The 14081-nt window shown below is 31.2% G+C and overlaps 1 protein-coding gene across 1 annotated transcript; it reads right to left on the bottom strand.

Annotated features, from left to right (window-relative positions):
• Positions 1-9352: 9352 nt before the first annotated feature.
• On the bottom strand, positions 9353-12848 carry LOC118059824 (ACT domain-containing protein ACR10). Its single transcript, XM_035072788.2, has 6 exons — positions 12429-12848; positions 11590-11811; positions 10957-11062; positions 10304-10634; positions 9797-10081; positions 9353-9711 (listed from the first exon to the last, which is right to left on the bottom strand). Exons 1-6 carry the CDS (start codon positions 12580-12582, stop codon positions 9574-9576), a joined length of 1236 nt encoding a protein of 411 aa, XP_034928679.1. The 5' UTR covers positions 12583-12848; the 3' UTR covers positions 9353-9573.
• Positions 12849-14081: the final 1233 nt, after the last annotated feature.

Genomic DNA, 14081 nt, shown 5'->3' with positions numbered 1-14081 from the left:
CTCAAGCCCCCAGCCGACAGATATGGGCCGCCTCGAGAGTTTCGGGCCTTCCCAGCCTGACCATCAATAGCTCAAGAGTTAATTGTAAATTAGACCTGTAGTTCGTCAAAATGATTTAATTATTCCCTGGGATGAGAGAAATGAAGCAATAATCCTTTCGATTTAGCCTCCATCTTTTACTGTTTTCCAAAGGATGCACTCCTTTTCTAGTAAAAAATCAGAATTATGAATAAATTTCAAGTTGCAAAGACAATTGAATGAACTGAAACTTGCAAGGACTTCAATGTGACTACATGTATGATCTTAATTAAGTAACTATAGTAAATTTAAAGGTCAAAGGTCAAAAGTCCTTGCAAGTTTTAATTAGATCCTTTAGCTAGATTAGATTAATATTTAAAAATATTGAGATTTTTATTTTCTTGTCTATCCATTAACAAAAAAATATAAATATCTTTTCTTAAATTTATTTTCTTACTTTGTCGAGTCACTAAATTCATAAAAATGATTTTATTTATCTATGTGTAAAAAATATAACCTTACAAAAAAAGAAGTTAAAACAATCCACTACAAAAAACATTGAAGCTAGCTATATATATATATATATATAACTTGTATTTAGAGAGTAAACTATTATTAAATTGTCATATATATTAACAATTATTTTTAATAACATTTAAATTAATCAAAAAATCAAATCAACCTCTGCCAACTAAAAAAAAACAATATAAAAAGATGAAAAGGCCCTAATATTAACATTTTTTGTTTTTAAAAGTGACATAGTTTCTACACCATGACTTTAAAATGTAAAAAAAAATGCATTGCCTCCATGCAATCATTTAAATTTTTTATTTTTAAGGCAATACATTTATTGCACTCCATATTTAAACAGTAAAAAAATCAAATTGTCCCTAATTAATTTTATAATTATTAATAAATAATTAAAAAAAACCCATGAAGATGTTTTTTTTTTAAGTGTAAAATGGTAGTTACACTTTTATGGTTCGGGCTGTTTGGAAACGCAGTCCAACCTGTGTTTTCAAAATTTTGAAATTTTTTTGCTTAAAATTAATATTTTTTAGTGTTTTTGGATTGTTTTGATGCGCTAATATAAAAAATATATTTTTTTTATATATATAAAAAATATTATCTTGATACATTTCTAAATGAAAAATACTTTAAATCGCAACCGTTACCACAATCTTGAACAGTCCCGAACCCTCCCGTGCAATGTCTCTGGAATCAAGGTCCAAAGCACTCATAGTCTACAAAGAAGAAGAGGGGGGAATTCTGGTCATTAAGGGTGTATTTGACATTGTATTTCAGAAGTGTTTTTGAAAAAAATTAAAAAATTTTATTTTTTTATTTGCTTCAAATTAATATTTTTTGATATTTTTATATCAATTTTAATATGCTAATATCAAAAATAATTTTTAAAAAAAAAAAAAATATATTATTTTAATATATTTTAAAATAAAAAATAATTTAAAAAATAACTATTATTACACTCTTAATCACTTAGAGTTCCCCTGGGTGCGCTAGCCACGTGAATCAACTCCATGGGCTGGAAATTATATACTCGAGATGCTCAGAAAAAGAAAACAATAAGTAAGCTGCTTCTGAAAATTTTAGGGATGTTTAATATTTGAATTTAAACATCAATTTTAATTGGCACAATTATCACGGTAAAGAGAAATCGGAGAAATTGAAAGGACCGAATCACCGTTGTTAATATTACTACTATAATGATATTTTTCAATTAGTTTGTGTTTTTGACAAACAATTTTGTTTTTTCATTTTTTTTTATATAAGTATGGCATATTTAGAAAAATTAATAATTTTTTCTCAATGTTAATTTAAAGTTTTAATCTAAAAAATCAAATAATAGAACAAACATTTTTAATTCCCACCACTTAGTAGTGAATTCCCACCACTTAGTAGTGTTAAACTAACCTCTTATATGTAATTCCCGCCACTTAGTGGTGCGTAATAGCAAGAAAGTATGCATTGTATATTGCTTACCACGTCTCCCCATTTCTAGTGGATTCCTTCCGTGTCTCTGTCATTGTTTAATTTTTGAGATGATACGATGTTTTTTTATAGAAAAATTGAATTTTTTAAAATTATTATGTTTTGTATTTTTATTTTGTTTTGCTCTGTTAATGTTAAAAATAAATTTTTTAAAATAAAAAAATATCATTTTAATATATTTTTTAAAAAATAAATTTAAAAATAACCCCTGATAACCAAGTGGTCACAAGTTTGAAATCTCACTATCCTTATTTATTTAATAAAAATCAAGCACTAGGTAGTTTGGGCATGTATATGTTTTAAGCCCAAATAACTTTCACTTGAGGAAATGTGTTAGAGAATAATATAAATCATGTATTGGGATCTTACCTAACAGTTTAAACTGTTAGGTTGAGATGATTCTTTGACGTGGTATCAGAGTCTTGATGACCAAGCGGTCACGAGTTCGAATCCCACCATCCCTATTTATTTGATAAAAATCAAGCACAATATTAGAAAATAATATAAATCATATCTCAGGATCTTATCTAACAGTTTAAGTTGTTGGGTTAAGATGATTATGACATGATATCAGAGCCTTACCACCTCTATTTATTTATTTGATAAAAATTAAGCACAACATAATATAGGTATGTGCAAGTTTCAAACCCAAAATGTTTTCACTTAAGGGGATGTGTTAGAGAATAATATAAATCATATATTGGGACCTCACCTAATAGTTTAAACTTTAGGTTGAATTGGTTCTTTGATATGGTATCAAAGTCTTGATGACCAAGTAGTCGCGAGTTTGAATCTCACCATCCTCATTTATTTGATAAAAATTAAACACAAGGTAACCCTAAAAGGTGTAGCTGAACTGATCAGACACTGAGTTTACTCCTCAGAGGTCACCAGTTCGAGTGCCACAAATCTCAGAGCCACTAGAGACTTACATGGTCGTTAACTTCAGTGTCTTGGGGGATTAATCGAGTGCACGTAAGCTGGCCTGGACACCTACACGGCTACACCTTGTGCTTGATATTTTATCAAAGTAAATGGGGATGATGAAATTCAAACTTGTGATCACTTAGTCATCAAGGCTTTGACACCATGTCAAAGAACCGTCTTAACCCAAAAGCTTAAGTTTTTGACTTGAATTAGTTCTTTGACAGTATCAATAATTTTTTTAATAGTATTTATATTAATTAAAGGACGAAATCAACCCCTCCAGACTTATTTACTAAAAAAAAATAAAATAAAAAGATGAAAAAACTTGGATTAACAATTTTTTTTTAAAAAAAGTGATATATTTTCTACAAGTGCCTTTAAAATGTAAAAGAAAAACTGTATTGCCTCCATGCAACCATTTAAATTTTTTTTGCTTTTCAAAGCAATACACTTATTACACTCCGCATTTGAACAGTTAAAAAATCAAATTGCCATGATTAATTTTATAATAACTAGTGGATACTTATAAAAAAACCGTTCTACCCTCAACACTAAGAAGATTTTTTTTTAAGTGTAAAATGGTAATTACACTTTTATGGTGAACTCTCCGGTGTAATATCTTTGGAATCAAGGTCCAAAGCACTCATATAGTCTGGCGCCCTAAGTGAGTGGGGAAATTCTGGTCATTTAACAATTATGACTGAAGAACACCGATCGAGTTCGCCCTAAGTGCGCTAGCCACGTGAAGCAACTCCATGGGCTGGAAATTATATACTCGAGTTGATCTCGGAAAAAGAAAACAATAAGTAAGCTGCTTCTGAAAATTTTAGCCATGTTTAATTTTTTAATTTAAACGTCAATTTTAATTGGCACAATTATCACGGCAAAGAGAAATTGAAGGGACTGAATCACCGTTGTTACTATTACTACAATAATGGTATTTTTCAATTAGTTTGTGTTTTCACTAAAACAATTTTTTTCATTTTTTTTTATATAAGGATGGCATATTTAGAAAAATTAATAAATTTTTCTCAATATTAATTTAAAGTTTTAATCTAAAAGATCAAATAATAAAACAAACATTTTTAACCATTAAACTAACCTTTATATCTAATCCCCACCACTTAGTAGTGCGGATATCAAGAAAGCATGCATTGTATATTGCTTACCATGTGTCCCCATTTTCTAGTGGATTCCTTCCGTTGAAAAATTGTTTTTTTTTTTTAATAATTTTTTATTTGATATTTTTAGATTGTTTTGATATGAAAATAAATATTTTAAAATAAATAAATATTATTTTAATATATTTTAAAATAAAAAATATTTTAAAAAACAATCTCTATAATCGATTCAAATTATTGCATGCTAACATTCACCCTATTACCAAAACAATAATCACCCCATATTTTTTTTGTGGTGTTTGAGATTGTAATGTATAGTATTTTTTTTTTTAAAAAAAAATTCTAAATATATCAAAATAAATCTTTTTATATTTTTTTAATGTCTGCACATAAAAAACATTAATTTAATATTTAAAAAAATACTTTTAAAAAACATTTAAAAACATAAATAAGTTGTGTCAAGCTCTCTCTTAGTATGGTTCTTTTTTTTTAACATGTTTCATAAGCACCTTAGCATCTCTTTATTTTTTATTTTTGTCCTGATATTTTAATTGATATTTATTTTATTTTAAATAACTTATAAAAATTAAAATTTATTTCAATTTCATTCTCATTTGATTTTTTTTACTTCTCTTTGTTTTTAATTTAGTCCTTGAGTTTTTTGTTAATATTTCTTTCATTTGAAATAACTTATAAAAATTGATTTTTTTTTTCAATTTCATCCTCATTTGATTTTTAAAATTTATCTTATTTAGTCCTTTTAATTGTTATTTATGCTATTTGAGATAAATTTTTATAGCGTAATTTTTTTGGCAATTTCACCCTCTATTATTTTTTTTTCTATCAGATTTTATTCTTATTCTTTTGATTGTTTTTTTTTCTTTGCTAAATTTTCTAGTTTGTTTTTTTTTTACATTCAATTTCATCCTTCAACACTAAAAGATTTAGATTTGAGCTTCTTAATTTACTTTATTTTAGAATTTCATGAATTCCAATTTAAAAAATTAATCCACTTTAGGACATTCACTAGAGGTTACTTTTTTTTTTCAATTCTTTTAAGCTATATATTTTTTAGATTTATCCTTTGATTTTTATTTTATTAAAGATTAAGCTCATTTTTTTCATATGTTTTTCACATCTTTTGTTTTTCTTTTTATTTGGTTGGGTCTAGGGTCTTTTTATGTTTTTTCCTTAGATATATTTTTCTCAAAATATTTTTTTTTCTTTAATTAAATATAATTAATTGATTAAATATAGATGAATACTTAATTCATTGTGTTTTGTTTGGTTTGGTTTTATATATTATTACTCTAATGAACCTTGCGATTTTTTTTTGATGTCGTCTTGTATTTTTTTATAGTTAAATTTAAACTAATACAATTAGTTCTTTTGTTATGAGCAATGTTCATAGTCAAGTGGTGGTAGGACTCTAATGATTTTTTTTTTCCATGTATGATATTAATAGTTTATTTTTTTTATTTAGTGACCATTCCTTTTCTTTTAGCTAGTATAAATACACATCTGTTCCTTGGTTACGATCATAATAGATTGGCAGAGAGCCAACCCTAGTATTCATCTCCAGTGCCTCCCATCTTGCTACCTAGCTACCTCTTTACACAAACCTAAAACATTTTATTCCCTGAAAATCCCAGATTTTGTCTTGCCAGAAATGGGGACTCAAAGAAATAATCAATACATGACAATAATACTGTTGGTGGCAATTATTTTTGTATCATTTTCTAGACATGCTTTGGCAGCGAGGCCATTAGATCAAGGAGCTGAACAGTGGTTAGTGAAAAATCTTACACTTCAATCTCTTCAAAGGGGTCCAGTTCCACCTACAGGGGGTTCTCCATGCTCATATATTTCCGGCAGAGGGTGCTTAGGTCAACCCAGTGGCAGAGGTTGAAGATTTTTTTTTGGAGGTCTGCTCCTGTCAACAATTTCATCTACTAAATTTTCAAGTCAAAGTTAGAATAAGTAATCCAGCGAGTTCTGGGCTTTACGCTCGGGAGAATTTCCTTAATTTCACTGCTTTTGGTTTTGGAAATATATCTGTGTGCTTGAACATCTGTGAGCTGCAATAATATCTTACGTGATTATCAATCTAATATGTAGTTTTGAGCATTTTTATGAATTCTGGCGATTTCTGCAAATATCACTGATGAACTGAAGGAAATCCGATTGAAAATTAACATTTCCAATGCTTGATGCCTCGTCCATTGAGCATAGGAGATCAAGAATATTTCAACATTATTCGTTCACATATAAAATTGTTTGTTTTCAAGCTCCGTGCCTTTGATTTGGATTCTCTGCATTCAAACTTCTAATCTGCTCTTCAATTATCATTTATTTATTTATTTTGTAAGCAATAATTATTTGATTGGGATTCAAGAAAGCTGATAAATACTTTAAAATATCTAAAACATTTTATTCACTAGAATTGTCAGATTTTTTCTTGCCACAAATGGGATCTCAAAGAAACAATCAATACTTGACAATAATTCTTTTGGTTGCAATTATTTTTGTGTCGACTTCCAAGAACATATTGGCAGCACAACACAGTTGCAGTTGATCCGATCTCTAATTGATTCCCACATTTACACAGTTGCAGAGAAACGAATGTCTGTTACATCTGTAGGTCTCTTTCCTGTTATCATCTCCAACATCCCCGGAAGTTGACACCTCAGTTCCCGTACTATACTCTGCAGTTTGTCAGCGTGATCAATCACAGTTTTTTATGACATTTAAAATTAGTAGTAAACGGAAATAGAGTCGATCTTAAAAATATAAATTTAATCAGATGAAATTATTCAATATTGTAGTTTTACTACATTCATAGGTATTTCAGGACATGGATTTGTGCCTTTTGTTGGAAGCAACATTGATCAAGTGAATAAATATGTATGCAAGTTTTAAAAAATAATATAAATTATATTTTGAGTTTTATTATGAAAAAGTTTTTTTATATGGTATAAAAACTTTTAGAAACAAGGTATGTTATCATACTCAAATATATAGCTAGGAAATAGGGAAGGAATGGGTGGGCTTCAAAAATGAACGCAGACAAATTATACCATAAATGAAAAGCTAGTGTAAGTTTTGGCCCAGAAACTGTCAACTTTGCGTGAAAATAGAGGGCCCTTGAAGTCGTTTTCTTCAGTATGAACTAAACAAGACACCCTGCGTTTCCCTCATGGAAAGGGACCTCCTCAGAGTTGAGTTCAAAGTCCACGAGATTCCAAAATTCAATTAAGATTGTTGTTGGGATATTAAAAAAATATAAGTCTTAATTTCCAATTCTTCAATTCACTTATAGAATAGTTTTTTTAGAACTGGATTCTAGATCTTAATTTGTTTTTTTTTTTTAAAGATTCAACTTTGATCATACGAGAAAGACTTCTACATCTAAATTTAAAATAAATCAGAATATAATAAATATTTCATTATAAAAAGAATATTCACAAGCTTATAAACCATTGTTTTTATAATGAAAAAATGTCATCAGTGTTTTTTAAAGTGGATGACTGAGTTGATGATGCAGATGCTGATGAACAGGTGTATGAAGCGGGCCACGTCAATCTTCCTTTCGAAACATTGAAGAATATTTCTTATGATGCTGTCGATTTGCTTAAGCTACGGGAAGAACAGATTTGATTCCTATGAACTATGAAGCTGATTGCTGCTGGGATTCTGGAGAAGGAAATGGCAGAGGCTGGAGATTTGATTTTTTTATAATTACAGTCTTGTGTTTTCCCGGGCCATCTCTTGGTGTCTGGGTCCCTTCTTTTCTTCTGATGTATCTGTCTTTTGGTGGTCCTTTGGGCTGCTTGTTTTCCCGGGCCATCTCGTGATAAGATTAGCATTGTAAATAGAACCTGAAAGGAGCCGATCGCCGGTACTACTGCTGTCACTACCAGAAAGAAAATTGATAAATGAAAACAGAAATATCAACGCTATTGAGCACTTTCGCCATTTATCCTGTGATAGCGACGGTTGTGATGAACTGGTGATGACCGTAGTGTGACGGTGGCAATGATAACACTTCACGGCTTTTTATCGAAACAAAAACCAAGAACACGAAGTCGTAAAGAAGATCTTAGCTTTTTTGAACGGAAAAACAATGCACCTGCATTGTGTCCTTTTACATTTCGACAGAGAAGATGAGAGAATTTGTCGTTTCTCTTAAAGAAACTTCTTGATCTGAGTTTAGCATGCGGGTAGCGCCTAGCTGTACTAGAGAATCGGAAGGATAAGATATGCTGTCCAGAAATGGCGAGGGCCCTAGCTGAAGTTAGGATCTCAATCCATTCCAACTCGTCCATGTAATTTTAATCTCAAGAAGAATTCTAGCTAAATTAATTAGATTATAAATTTATTTTATATATATATATATAAAATATGTTTGATTTTTACGAAAATTAGTTAAAGTATATACAAGTTGACTACGAACGTCTATATTGATAAAAAAAAAAAAAAAACACTTAAAAAAGAGACCAAATTGAATCAATGTTAAAATAGTGGAGTAATAGAAAGCAGCACTTGAAAAGGTTAATCATATTTGAATTTAAGGACCAAAGATTACCTTCGTTAAGGAAACTTGGAAGAAGCGGGTCTTTAAGAGCAAATTTATTAAACCCGATTTGATCCATTTCTCAACTTAATCCCTGGTCATGGATGAGTGGGTGGATCCAGAGCAATTTAAAATAATTTCATTTCATTATTATTATTTTTTTTAAAAAAAAAGTTAAACCTTGTTTTAAAAAACTTGAATTAGATTTCACAAACAATTAGTTAACTCATGATCTTATTATCCAATATATATATATATATATATATAATTGTGTATTGATTACATGTATCCACGTTAAAATATTTATTTAAATTTAAATTTTTTAAAACTATAAAAATACATTAAAAAACTTATATATATATATATATATATATATATAATTTGTTATAAAAAATTAAAATATCTCATCCGCGGCTGTAATTTCTGGTGACCGGATCGCTGTAATATTACAGCGCACTGTGAGAATAACCTTGCTGGCATCATTATTCTGGGACACATTCTTGTCAACAACCGCCTAGCGTCATCAACAAGATTCCTAACATCAACCATTGGTCAGTGTCCTGAGAAATGGCAGTGTAATGTCATTTAGCATTTTCGTCAAAAATCTTGTGATAGTAATGGTTGTGGTGAGCTAGTGATGTCCGTACGGTAAAGGCGGCCATGATAGCATGGCTTTCATCAAACAAAGACCAAAAACAAGAAGTCATGAAAAAGATACTAGCTTTCTTAAAAGAAAAAATAATGCACCTGCATCATTTTTATTTTTTTTACATTTCAACAGAGATAAAAGAACTTGTCATTACTCCTGAGAAATTTCTTGATCTGTATTTAGCATGCGGTTAGCGGCTAGCTGTACTAGAGACTCGAAAGGATAAACTGTACGGAGACGGTGAGGGGCCCTAACTGAAGTTTTAACATCTCAATCTATTCCCAGCCCATCAATACTTTTCTAACACCCTCCTCGATCTTGTTCCGGGACACAGGTAAACCATCCCCTTCATCGAGTAGTATTCTGTAGACCTCCCATTCCCGATCGTGAATCATGTGTCTCCCTATCTCTACCTGAGAAAATAAAAGATTGCATAAACTGTGAGATAATCTTGGATAGAATCATGTGTGCACTCAAAGAAAGGAAGAAGAATGGTACCGAGAAGATGCGGGTGTTTAGGGTCTTCAGAGCCAGAGTAATGTCGTGGAAGACGAGAGGCCGGCCTCGGCCAGACAGCTCAACAGGGTTTGCAACGAGCAGCTCAGTATCAGGACCTCGACTAACCACAGCAAGTCTTACAGGACGCAGAAGCTCCATTCTCAGACGAGAACACAAGGCATTCTGTTTGTTGGGGTCAACTATCTTCTTGCCATCTGCTTGCATTAAGAACAAGTCCACCTCACAGTTTCCTTTTCGGTTCGCAAAGAAACGCCCATAAGAAATCTGAGATAAATTCATGTTTCACATATAAATATTATTGGTAACCAATGGGAGACTCACCAGGAAAGAGAAGCATTAGGGAACTTCCATTGCTCAATGAAACCCAGAACCTTTTTTAAGAGTTCTGCACCAGGTTCCATGAGCAAAACCATGATGATTTTTTAGTATAAATAAAGGCTATCATCATCAAGTACATATAAATAGTTCATGCTTCGAATTACTTACCTGGATATGATAATCCTTCAGTGTTCTCATTATATCGTAACTGAGACCCTTGTGATCCTTGCAGAGAAGTTGAATGAGAGTGTGCGCAGGGCTGAGGGTGTTGTCCACTGTAACAGAGACAGGATTGGGAACGAGAAAGCCACTCCGGTGTTTATTGGGAAGCTCCAAATTAAACATGTCTTCTGTGATTGCAGGAGGAAGAAATGATTGAGAACATGCAGTAACTTCTGCCCCAGCTAATTCGATCTCACAACTAATCAAGGCCTTCCCTAACACATTCTTCAGATAATGAATTGTTTCCTCCTGTCTCATTTTTGTGCGAAGAAGTTCCCTGATAACAAATGGTCAAATTCCATAGATTAGCAAGTGAAAAGAAAGAAAACCATCAGATTCTCTCTCTCCAAACACACAAATCCATTACTTATAAGTGCACATTCAGAGTGGATAGCATTTTTGCAGCTACCGAAGACAATTTCTGGACTCAGAAGTTATAGCAGTGTGGTTTTCATATTGCAAGTAGCCTTGTTTTTCCTTAGGGAAAGCATCCATAAGGACATATAATTACAATAATTACACTTTCAAAAGCAGATATGGAATAAAGAGAAACAGAAATGTATAACCATAGTTGAGTAAAGTTTCAGAGAATGACCAACCTATTATCTGTGATGAAAAAGAGGTCCAGCACTCTCCCATCTGGAGCAGTGGACACCTTCACTCTTTTTATAGTTAGCTCCAGCTCCCATAGAACCTCAGTTACATCTAAAAAGGGAAAAAAAATAAAAAACACACCTAGTTAGCAAAGATTAGTAAAAGGAGATTGTTCTACATCCTGTGATCCTATATTAAAACACAAATAATGGATAAGAATGCTCATTTATAGAAGATAGGGGTAAAAGGAACAAACATAATTACAGTACAGCGCAACGTCGACGTCATTTTCCTTTATAAGGCAAATTAAGAGAAAGATCAGTGCTTTCCTATATTTCCAATAGCAAAAAATTTCTGGCCGAAGGAATTCATTAAGTCATTCCCTTTCCATCCAATTCAAAGTCATCCTATCAGAACAGAGTAACTACGCTATGAATCTCAATGCTTCCCGGTGTCAATCAGGCATACATATAGAGAAACAATATACTTCACGTAGCAAGACTCCTTCTCCCAAGTTCTCAAAAGATTTCAACAGGCATACATTTTTAGAAATAATATACTCATAAAGCAAAGCTCCCATGTAGGCAGAGCCGATTTAAAAGTTGGCACAATTTCTCCAGAAAGAAATTTTGGGTTACCATGTAAAAGGCCCTCACGGTCATAAGAGCACCAGAACTTCAACAGAAATACATCCGGCGGCTTTGGCTGTTGGTTCTCAGGCTTGTAGTAGTCAAATTCTGAGGTTGAAAAATATGACGGGCACACCTCCAATAGCCTCTTCTTCAACAAATCCCACCTTGTGTTAGGCTTCCCCGCCACCCAAAACACTAAATAGCACCACTTCCCGTCCGTTTGTGCATCTTCACCATACAAAATCAATTCAAAAAAACTAATCAACTACGGATTAGGAGAGATTAAGGAAAAAGTGTACAAACAATAAAACTCCAGGAGCAATCTCATGTTTCATTAACTATCTCAAATAATGATATGAAATTGGAAAAACAGGAAGGAAAAAACAGTTAGATGCATGTATAATTTACCATGAACCTTATCTTTGATATCAGAGAAAACATCAGCAACCTAAATATGCACAATTTATGTTTCAGTATGACAGAAAATGTAAGATTAACTACCTACTTTTTCAACTGCAAATCCCAACTACCTCCTTCAAAGCAGAGATAAAGGGGCAGGGTGCCAACAAGAAATATATTATTTCCCTTTTATTTAGTTCTCCTTCAGATATTCGATCAAAACACCAAATTGATCATTCAGCTACAGAAAATTTACAAAAACATAAGAGCCATCGTTATTTATTTTCTCATTAATAATATTAGATCCCGACAGTAAAATAAATCCAACCAATAAAATCTAGAAAAAAAGAAAACACTCAGCAATCTTTTTCCTACAAATCACAGTCCCCAACTAAAGTAACTCAAAATTAATGATTTCAAAAACATTAAAAAAAAAAAAAACTTACCTTCTCTACAAATGCTTAGTCCAAAAAGCAAGATAACCCTGCACAAATCACAACCAAGTCCAGTTTTATCAGGACAGTTCACAGTAATCACAGCCGGCTCTCCAGGCTTCTCCGCTTGACTTATCACAACAACATCCTCGTGCAATATCCCCATTCTCACTACTTTCTCTCTCTATTCTCCCTCTCTTCTCTCTCTCTCTCTCTCTCTCTGCCTTCAAGGAAAAAAAAAGCAAGATTTAACAAGAAGGGTTGCTTTTGTTTTTGTTTTTTTTACATTTTGGAGTTTCCCTCATCCTTTTCGGTATTTGTTTCTAGATACTGTGTTTTCTCTTTTTTGCTGCGATAATTCAAGACTTTTGAGACCCAAAAAAGTTAGCAGAAACCAGAGTACTTTAACAACAAGAGAACTGATGAATGTATGTTGGTTTCTAGTGCGGAAACATAAATATATCAAAATAAATAAATATATATATATATAATAATAATTTAAAAAAAAATATTAAACTTTAGTCAATCTTGTTTAAACCGCAATTCAAAATAATATCTCAACTGTCTTTTCACAGGGTTTCAATTTCTCGTCCCTTTTCGTAACGTCGAATACAACGATATTATAACTTAACTCTATGTTTTTAGTCCTTGTACTTATCAAATATATTATTTCAGCTCTTATACTTTCACAATTTTCAATAATAACTATAATTTTTAGAAGTTTTTATTGTCACTCTCAAATCTGGCATCTATAAACTAATTGATGGCATTATTATTATTATTATTATTGAAGACTGAAGAGTTAATATTGAAAAACTTACTGTAGTCAGAGTTGGGTATTTCTGAACATTAGATACTGAAATAGAGTTTTTCTTTTTTTTTCATTTTATCTGCTGCTACCCGTTGAAACTGCGGATCTGTTTGAAAGTGTGGTTGTGATTGATTTTTAAAGTGTTTTTTACACTGAAATGCATTAAAATGATATTTAAAAAAAAAAAATTATTTTTAAAATCAACACATCAAAACAATCCAAAATATATAAAAATAAATAAATTTTTCATTAAACTAAATAATATTTTTTGAAAATATTGGTTGGCCCGCTTTTCCAAACATTTATTTAATGAAGATGCAGCCTATTTTTAGGGTTATAGCTAAATAGCGCTTAGTTAAAAAAAATAATTTTTTATATACTTTTGATAATTTTGAGCTACTCATATTTAAAATAATTTTTTAAAATAAAAAATATTATTTTAATATATTTATAAATAAAAAATATACCAGAACATTCTCAAATACCCCATCATATGTTGGAGATTATTATTATGTTTGCAACAGAAGAGTCAAACCCGCCAGTGACGTGTGGGTGTCCGAGAATTTCGATACCATTGGTAATTAGCGAGTTGCTTTGATTAGCATTGCCTAAAAAACGGAAATTTAAATTACATTGCTTAGAATATTCTTTTCTATATCTGAAAAACGATTCAGTCCGTTTTTTATTTTTTAAATAGAGAAAAACACTGTCCTTTTATATCTGGTTTAAATTTGCACGTTTTTTTTATTTCTTACCAACAAATTTATTAGGAAAATGAGAATTCAACACGTGTCCTGACAAATATTATCCAATTCAGGATGCCATTGAAATATTTCACAAGACTATGTCGTTTT

The sequence above is a fragment of the Populus alba genome, chromosome 10 (genome assembly GCF_005239225.2).
Source record: "Populus alba chromosome 10, ASM523922v2, whole genome shotgun sequence".
In the NCBI taxonomy this organism is placed as follows: Eukaryota; Viridiplantae; Streptophyta; class Magnoliopsida; order Malpighiales; family Salicaceae; genus Populus; species Populus alba.
This window is presented reverse-complemented; position numbering and strand designations above follow the sequence as displayed.

Bases quoted from the DNA above. Each gene is read 5' to 3' on its own strand.
- LOC118059824 (XM_035072788.2), bottom strand. From the start codon at position 12,582: ATGGGGATATTGCACGAGGATGTTGTTGTGATAAGTCAAGCGGAGAAG. The intron at 11,812-12,428 runs GTAAGTTTTTTT...TGTATGGTGAAG, and splicing joins ACTAAGCATTTGTAGAGAAG to ATGCACAAACGGACGGGAAG. The intron at 10,635-10,956 runs GTTGGTCATTCT...ATTTGTTATCAG, and splicing joins TTTTTCATCACAGATAATAG to GGAACTTCTTCGCACAAAAA.